The sequence below is a fragment of the Sinocyclocheilus grahami genome, unplaced genomic scaffold, assembly GCF_001515645.1.
Source record: "Sinocyclocheilus grahami isolate Dianchi unplaced genomic scaffold, SAMN03320097.WGS_v1.1 scaffold1517.1, whole genome shotgun sequence".
Lineage (NCBI taxonomy): Eukaryota > Metazoa > Chordata > Actinopteri > Cypriniformes > Cyprinidae > Sinocyclocheilus > Sinocyclocheilus grahami.
The window spans coordinates 25,026-34,961 of NW_015506696.1; the positions used below are offsets into that span (position 1 = coordinate 25,026).

General features: G+C 39.7%; 1 protein-coding gene across 1 annotated transcript in view; it reads right to left on the bottom strand.

The window, feature by feature from the left end:
- LOC107570876 (rho GTPase-activating protein 18) overlaps positions 1-8,387 on the bottom strand; it is a gene marked incomplete at its 3' end in the record, with an annotated part of 32,720 nt that extends 24,333 nt beyond the window's left edge. Inside the window, exon 1 of the mRNA XM_016257159.1 lies at positions 8,206-8,387. Coding sequence (XP_016112645.1) covers positions 8,206-8,315 — 110 coding nt within the window. The remainder of the gene's footprint in view (positions 1-8,205) is intronic.
- Between the last annotated feature and the right edge of the window lie 1,549 nt (positions 8,388-9,936).

Here is a 9,936-nt window from a genome sequence, read left to right on the forward strand (position 1 = left end):
TCGCTCTGACCGGATCATTTGAATCAGTGAGTTGTTAACTAAAGACTCGCTCTGACCGGATCATTTGAATCAGTGAGTTGTTAACTAAAGATTCGCTCTGACCGGATCATTTGAATCAGTGAGTTGTTAAATGGGGACTCACTCTGACTGAATCATTTGAATCAGTGAGTTGTTAACTAAAGACTCGCTCTGACCAGATCATTTGAATCAGTGAGTTGTTAACTGGTGTTGTTAACATCACTGTGCGTTTCACTTTCAATTTACTTCTCTGGTCTGGACGGCATGTTGTCCTAATGCTTATCAATCACACCTCAAGATGCTGCTCACAAAAGCTTTAACCAAAAATCAGAAAAACCACAACCAATCAGAGCTCAGATCAGAAGTGTTATTCGTTATCAAAAAAGGGTGTGATTAATCCAAATTAAAAATTTAATCTATTGATAGCCCTAATAAATACTAAACATTGCACAACACTGCATATGATCAAACACTGAACTAGGCCTATTTACTTGAAGAGGGAAAGCCTGAACACTCCTAAACTGTTAGTCAAGACTGCATTTCACGAATATAATTCACAAAACCTGACACCAATCCAATCCCATGTTTTGGTTGTTTAACTGAAAGCCAGGGCCTTCCATTCATTCTCTTCCTCCTTATACTGTCTCTTCACTGAACGCAAAAGCAAGACAAAACCATAAATGAGTTGATTCTTCATCCGTGTTTAAAGACCCCATTAAATGGCTTAATGTGTTCAGTGTTTGTCCTGTGTGCTGAGTCACTGGGTCCAGACAAATTAAAAGACTTGCCCTCTTTTTTTATATAACCAATAGGTTTTAATCGCAGACATGAAGCATTACTTCCTGGTCAGTTTCAGGGAGAAATACATGCTTTGATTGGACAAAAATGTTTGCAGCCATTATTTTGCTCTGTAATCCCTGAACAGAAAGACTGTACATTTCTAATGAGAATATCTGCTAAAATTAGCTTTGTCAACATTTAACAGGCACCTATTATGCAAAATTCAATCATTAAAACAACAATTACGATATTCACGATAATCAAAACCAAGCAGATGTTTTTTAGCAGAGTATAAAAGGTACGAGCTGTAAAGGCACAGACCTATTCTGGAAAAGAGGACGGGGAGCAGCAGCTCATTTGCATTTAAAGAGACAGCATGTTTCTGCTTCCACTCAAAATAGGCATTTTCACAATGAAATAAATTATCTGTGGATTATCTGCACGATTCGACAGAAGCTGCGATTGTCATGTGTATCTTTCAGTGAAGCACGGTTCTGTGATCAGCAGTAAATCTCCATCCAAAGGCCAGAGGGCGCTCTCGCGCGGAAACTGCAAATACGCCTCGCAGAAGAAACCCAGAAAATGCCTATCGCTGCAGCTGAATAAACAGAAGATTCAACTGCTTTCACTGATTCAGCATGACTAATAAACACATGACTATGGCAATATACAGTTTATCTGAGTTCTTATTATTAAAATTTTCATTATAATAAAGTATATAATAATGCAATGCCTTTATCACTGTTTAGAATACTATGAAATATGTAGCGTGCCTTATTCTGTGTAAGAAGCCACATCATCTCACAGAAGGATTTATTTCAAACACTCGACTGACGTTATGAAGTGAGTTTGGAGTAAAAACATGATATTAAATGTAGTATTTTCACGTGCTTTCAGATAGAGCAGCATTTACTGCACAGAGCCTTAGTTCACTGAGAAGCTACGCAAACAGCTGTCATTATCGCAAACGATTTCTTCAATTTCATAATCGCGCAATAAAATCGCAATTTTTTTGCATAACTTGTCAGTGAACTACGGCTATGTGCAGTAAATGCTGCTCTATCTGAAAGCATGCGATGATGATTTCCTGCTGATTACAGAACCAGCTTTACTAACAAAATGCACATAACAATCGCATTCGATTAATCGTGCAGCCCTAATCTGTGGGGTACTTTGTAGTGGTCGACCGATATATCGCCAAGGCCAATATATCGGCCGATATTTGGCATTTTTCAAATATCAGTCGCTAAGTTTTTCTGTTTGGCCGATACGTTCGAGGCGGGACTTTTATTTTGACGGCGCTGAACGGCAGCGCCTGAGCACACAGTGCTCACATTCTCCCTCTTGTTCGCTGTTGAGTTAACAGTTCTGTCTAATATGGATAGAAGTCTGTCTAATAATCCAATAGATTTCTATAGATCTGTTAAACAAAGGAATTAAAATGTATACAAAAAGTATTATAACGATTGCTTTTATATTATTAGTAATAGATAAGCAAACATTATAATACTTTCTCATTTGCTGTCAGCATTCAGCAAATACGCATTTACATCCTTTATTAAACAAATCTTTGAATGGCTAATGAAAATTTTATTTCACAAACCTTGCAGACTTAGTCGAATCTAGTTGAGATCTTGTGAAGTGTGCATTTGTATCCTGCATGATCGCGTGTTCTCTGCGTGACGGTCGGTCTGTGTGAATTGAATGCTTTATGCTGAGCTTTATGCATTTGCCCACCACTGTCATATTCATGTAATTTCCACTGTGTGCTGTATGTAAAATGAGTGTTACCTTGGCTTTATTTGAAAAAAATATGATTTCCAATGAACACAAACTTCCCAGAATACTGAGTGCTCTGTTGGTTACAGTTTACTTCCTTTTTAATTATATTTTTATTAAATATTTATTTGTGAAAAATACTTTGTCATCTAAAGTATAAGTATGATTATTTTACAAATGTATTTTTAATCCAGTTTCAAATTATTTCAAATTTCTTAAATATTAATTAAAATAAATACAATTATATCGGCCACCCTGCTTTCCAAGATATCGGCATCAGCTGTCAAAAAACCCATATCGGTCGACCACTAGTACTTTGAGCTGAAACTTCACAGACACATTCTGGGGACACCTGAGACTTATATTACATCTTGTAAAGAGTGTCATAATATGTGCCCTTTAGGAGTACACTAACAACTACCAAATGTAACTTCATTGAGTCTTTAAATAGAAGACGCCATCCAGCCAGAACAAATCAAACATTTACTCTTTAACAAATCAGACTTCTTCACATTGGTTGAGTTGAATTTGCATTTGCAGCCAGTCAAATAAAAGTAGCTAATATTGACAACAGAAAACCGTGAACAAATGAAACAAGAGGAATGTTTTTTCCCTTGCGTTGCTTCAACAGCCCTTCCTCTGTCACAAATGTGGACGACGCTCGGTTGATGGCTTAGCTATTAGCCTAACCGTGGGGAACGGAGCGGACTCTACATGCTAAAGGTCAGACAGCACACAGCGCATTACAAACGAGTGAAACCCATGCCCTCAACCACAGATAAAGAAAGAGAAAGAGGACAAAAGGGTCAAGCATCACCGTATTTCTCGTTTTACATACACAAACAAAAGAGGCCGAGCAGCAGACAGAACACTAACACAATGTGTAGTTCCGCAGTTAGACACAAACAAATCAGACTTCTTCCCATTGGTTGAGTTGAATTTGCATTTGCAGCCAGTCAAATAAAAGTAGCTAATATTGACAACAGAAAACCGTGAACAAATGAAACAAGAGGAATGCTTTTTCCCCTTGCGTTGCTTCAACAGCCCTTCCTCTGTCACAAATGTGGACGACGCTCGGTTGATGGCTTAGCTATTAGCCTAACCGTGGGGAACGGAGCGGACTCTACATGCTAAAGGTCAGACAGCACACAGCGCATTACAAACGAGTGAAACCCATGCCCTCAACCACAGATAAAGAAAGAGAAAGAGGACAAAAGGGTCAAGCATCACCGTATTTCTCGTTTTACATACACAAACAAAAGAGGCCGAGCAGCAGACAGAACACTAACACAATGTGTAGTTCCGCAGTTAGACACAATGGAGTCGAGTCGAGGGGCAAAAGCAATGCGGGAGTATGGGCTGTTGCTATGACGACAAAAGCATACCTGTGGAATGTGGCTGCTTGGAGACGGTGAGAGGCCATGCAGTGTTTCAGACCGAGAGGACGTGTGCATTCATGTTCAACTGATGTCTGCATAAAGAAATCCACTTTCTACGTGCGTGAAACATTCAATAAAAACGTGTCCTTACAATTTATTTCCCTCGTGTTTTAGATGGAATAAGATTCTAATTTTCACCAGGCATTTACATTTAATAAATAATCAATGCAGCTGCACATAATGGCAGTTTAGCACTGGTTGACTCAGCGGCTGGTCTCAGATGTCAGTGATCTGAGCGGTCTCATGCTGATGATACACGAGTGTGAACTTTCTACAGTGTGTATTTGATGCTCAGCTTAGTTCATCTAATGCCCAAACCCGTTAAACTCAAAGCCGTCTGAGAGTTTACAGGTCTCATCACACTCCGTGCCGTGAGTGGAAACTATTTCCTGCAGGAAGAATTTGAAGCGGATTCTCAATGACGGAATTGATATGCACATGCAGCATTTTTATCATATTCTAATTTACATGAAACACTTCATACGAGCATCCACATATACACGTAATCTCAGCTTTTATTACGTTCAGGTGAACTTTCCAAAACAGACATGGAGGTGCACAAGAGCTGTGCGCTGTGTCAACGGAAAAGAGATAAAGGCAAGGCTACGATAACGCTTGTTGATTTTGTACAGTTAGCCGCAGTGTGTAGAGATGTCTTTACCCGGTTTACCAGGTCAGCACAGGTTAAACCATCAACACACCTCCAAACCAACACACACACTCCTCATCATCTGCATCACACACACATGGGACAGTTTACCTTACAGATCTCATGAACTACATCTGCACGAAGAGACAATGACACCAGAATAACCTGAAGATACTGTATATGTTCATCACAGTGATGCCTCACACTGAATGACAGAGTGTCCTAAAATCAAAACACATCGTTTTCTCTACAGTCTAGTTAGGGCCCTATGAAATCCGCTTAATTTTTTCCATTTGAATTTTTCTGGATTCCATGTTTGTTTGTTTTTTTTCTTCGTTTTAATTTTTCTCGACTCCTCTGCAGTGGAACAGTCCACAAGTCGTCAAATAAAGCTTGCACATTCATAATATAACGTGCCGCAGACGGCTCCGGGGGGTGAAAAAAGGCCTCCTGTTGCGAATCCATGTGTTTTTGTAAGAAAAATATCCATATTTCAAACGTAATAAACGCATTTCTCTCACTTCCGGCATGCATTTGTTTTATTATGAATGCGTGAGCTTTATTTGAGGACTTGTGGACTGTTCAACTGCAACACCCGCTGACTGCAATGATAGAGCTTGGAATAGCCAGGACAATTTTTAATATAACTCCGACTGGATTCGTCTGAAAGAAGAAAGTCATATACACCTAGGATGCCTCGGGGGTGAGTAAAACACAGCCTAATTTTTGGGTGAACTAACCCTTTAAATATTCTTTTTGCGGCGTAATATTCAGATACTAGTCCATTTTGGGATTTGATTTTAAGTGTAATGATCTACTTTTGATTAGCAGACGGCTCTGGGGGGTGAAAAAAGGCCTCCTGTTGCGAATCCATGTGTTTTTGTAAGAAAAATATCCATATTTCAAACGTAATAAACGCATTTCTCTCACTTCCGGCATGCATTTGTTTTATTATGAATGCGTGAGCTTTATTTGAGGACTTGTGGACTGTTCAACTGCAACACCCGCTGACTGCAGTGATAGAGCTTGGAATAGCCAGGACAATTTTTAATATAACTCCGACTGGATTCGTCTGAAAGAAGAAAGTCATATACACCTAGGATGCTTCGAGAGTGAGTAAAACACAGCCTAATTTTTGGGTGAACTAACCCTTTAAATATTCTTTTTGCGGCGTAATATTCAGATACTAGTCCATTTTGGGATTTGATTTTAAGTGTAATGATCTACTTTTGATTAAATCATTCAAAATTTGACAAATTCTGTCATGATATTATTCCATGTTATACAGTAAATTTAATTTTTATACCTGGATTCCGTGATTCCGTCCGGGTTTTTCGCATCGTGGAAATCATAGGGCCTTACATAGTTTTCAATTACAGGTGCTGTATGTAATTAGTTCGACTGTGTTAAAGCATATAAACAATATAATATGTTTGCAGACATTTAAGAAACATGATACAGTACATTTCTTAACGCTAAAGTCAGTTATTCTGCTTTAAAATGTGTGTTTTGTGTCAGAATGTCTGGTTTTGTTTTGGTCTGTGTGACTCCGCCCACTGCCAGTTTAACCAATAGTATTTCCACACCCCGTGTTGCCAAGTTGGCTGTAAACACAGCGTATTGCAGCCACGGAAGAGTATTTTGTTCTAAGGCCCTATGAAATCACAATTTCCTTTTTTTCCTTACTAAATTCTGTTTTAATTTGACTGGATTCGGTTTAATGGTTTAAGTACCTGTCTAATCGATTAAATTAATATAATTTGAACTTTAATAATAACTTATTAACATTTTTGCAATAATAGGGTCATGTGAAAATGTAATTTTTTTCTGAAATTCTGTGTTGTTTGTTTGAATGTACAGTGCAGCTGCGAGACTGCAACAACAGGCATGCGTTTCATGATTTCATACCGAGTGTTTCTGCTGCGTATCACAGGACATAAAAGGGATTTCTGGGTTACTGCACTGAGAAACCCACAGACACACTGGAAGAGAGACGTCAGCGGCCTTTCTGACAACTACTCAGAACTGCCCAGCAATGCTAAATATCACTGAGGCTCCATTACAGCAATGAACGTCATGGGGAAACTGTCATGATAGCAATGTCACCACACACACACACACACACAAAATGTTTGATAGCAAAATATCAGTTGTCCTTTGATTTTTGGGCTGAACTATTTCCATCCAAAGTTGCAAATTTAACTTATGTGCAAAATTGGAATAAAACATTTGAGAAAAAGCACTATGCAAAAGTTTCTATGCAACGAGTCAGAGAGAACAAAATCGTCACTTCCTGATAAACTGGCACTAAATAAGAAAAGTAGGAGAAGCCACTGAACATAATATTTTTCATATATAAAAAATAACTTGCGCCTTTCAAAACATCGCTACAGAGCGCACGCATACATTATGTGAAGCCTAGACTAGTGCGAGTGCGCATTTAGTGTGTGTTCTTTCACTGCATGATTCAGTCTATTAAAATGCATTTAGAATGATCATCGCACACCCCTAGTTCGAAATCATTTTAATTGAAACATCTAATTGCCAGATTTCCAGTGTCCTACCAATAATTTGTTTTTTTGGACAAATAAAAATCTTTAAAGCCATTTTTCTAAGTTTCACAGTCTGGAGCACAGCGGCAAGCCACCCGTCACTCAAGTGGCCACGCCCTTAATTATGCAGAACTTTAAGGCTTAATATAATTTAAACGGATGAGTTATAAAAACATTCACCCTCTCACAGTCGTCATGAAGGGCAAAATTAGCTATAGACCAAAACCACTTTCTGTATCAGGCTGTAAACATGTTTTTTTCTTCTTCTGTCTATCATAATCAGAAATGTTTCTTGAGCAGCATATTATACTGATTTCTGAAGATCATGTGAGCAGTGTTTGGGGAAAGTTACTTTTAAAACAAATACAATATTGCGTTACTACATAAAAAGTAACTAATTACGTTACTTAGTTACTTTTTATGGAAAGTAATGCGTTACGTTACTTTTGAAGTAACTTGCGTTACTTGTAATGCGTTACTGCGCGTGACACTGAAGACTGGAGGAATGATGCTGAAATACAGCCATATCGGCATCAGCAGCCGCTGACAAACCCATGCTGTGCAGGACTCTGGAGGCTGAGTCTGTGTGGCTGCAGGTCTGCTGGACTAATACTGAAGGGCTGCCGCTTTAAATGTCTCGATAACGCCCAGTGCTGGCCGATATATCGGTCTGTCGCTACTTACAACACAGACGCTGGAGAACACTACAAGAGCCCACCTAGTAACCACACCTGAGCAACCACACACTAAACATAATCCCACCATCACTGACTCTAAAACAGCCTGAAAACAGCATGATTAGGTTATCATCTTAAACTGACAGACAGCATCTCCAGAGAGAGAAGAGAAGTAAACACTAAGAGCACTCTAACCCCTAGTTAGGTCTCGCTAGGCAGCTTAACAGGTTGGAAACACAGCCCTAGCATGCAGTGGCCATAAATAGTGCACACTGCTTAGTGATAAACAAACGCGTTGATGCGAGCCTCACCTCGCTGCTGGAGACTCCGCCGGCTCTTTGCAGCCGACAGCCGATAAGGCTCCGCTGTTGCTGGTGTAAGCGGTTAACACGACGCCCTGCTCGTCCTGCTGTCGACTCATCTTTAGCGCAGCATTGTTGCGAAAGTTTCGGTGTAACTTCGGACGAACTAGCGCTGGACTCTCGCCTAACAACGTGAGTAACCGGAGTTATACACTCCGCCCCCGCGGCGGCATGTTGACCAATCCTAGAGCGGGGAAGAGTCGGCTCATGAATATTAATTATATTATGTCACGCTGACCCAACAAGCCCTGCTGATTGGCTGAAATGCATACGCTGTTAAGTAAGCAGGCTTGATTCATTAATATTATTATACCAACGCTCCAGAAAAGCTACCAGGCAACCCACGTAACGTATTTAATATACATTAGATACGTCTTTAGCGAAACAAATTTTTTTTTTTAAATTTGACTTTAGTAGCCTTCAATCAAGACCCTCAGAGATTAAATCATATGTTGACACTGTTTCACAGAGCATCCACTAACCCCCAGTGATTCACCTCAGCTTGTATCTCAGACACTTATTGATGTGTATTAATTTAACAACCTTGGTTCCATTCATTAATTATGGCACACATTGTGTGATACACACAATAAAGGCAGCAGCATTCAGCAAAAGCACTGATGCAAGTGTATCAGATGATTTGGTTAATTAACACACATGCATAACGTGACCCAACACTGAAAAAAGATGTCAGCCTTTTGTAGCAGGTATGATGTTCGCTCCGTTTGCCTGTAATGTGCCTTCTGTGTGTCAACAGTGTGGCCCACGGTCCAGATTAAATGGCATCCCCCTCTCTGAAAAAGTGGCTGTTTTTAGGCCGAGCCGAGAGTGAAGGGAAGGAGACATGACGTTCAGCCGAACGCTGACCACGCAGATACACTGGAGACCATTATTTATTTACTTCAGTTCCTCAACCCTCTTCAGAACACAAGCGAACACACGTTTCCATTACCATCACAGCTATTTGCTCAGCGCGTCTGTCTCTGCACGAGCGCCTGCGAGCTGTGTTCATGTGTGACGATACGGTCCAGATCACACACTGAATAAAAGTGCACTTTATTTCCATAGCTGTGTTCTGCTATCAGACACATGCACGACACTAACGTGCAGAAGACACAAGCATGGACTCTGTATTGTCTCATATAGGTTTCATTGTGTGTCGTATGTTTATTTTTGAAACATAAATAATGGTTTTGAAGAGTAGTTATGTCATGGTGTGTTGCTGATGCAAATCAAATAGTCACTAGTTAATAGTTAAGCATCAGCTGGACTGCACTAACAGAAAGACCAGTTAAAGAGCGTTGACGCTGTGATGCTAGGCTGGTGGCAATGTGATTCCCGAGTGTTTTTCACTATGTTGATGGCTGCTAGGACTATGTGTTGCTGCTGGTTAGTAACTGGTTCAAGTCAAAAGAGTTGCTTTGTCTAAAATCACATACAGTCAGAGAAGGTGCTGCGTTTGATGAAGAGCATTTGATGCGATCCTTAAAGCATGCATATGCGTGTGAGAAGTCTGCATATATACTGTCTATATATGAAAGCTTGTTCCCACCACAGGATAAAAAAATAGAAAGGTAATTGTGAGTTTCATAAGTCTGTGAAAAAGTTTAGAATTGTGAGATATAAACTCACAATTAGCTTTTTATTTTTTATTCCGTGGCAGAAAAAAAAAACAGAATT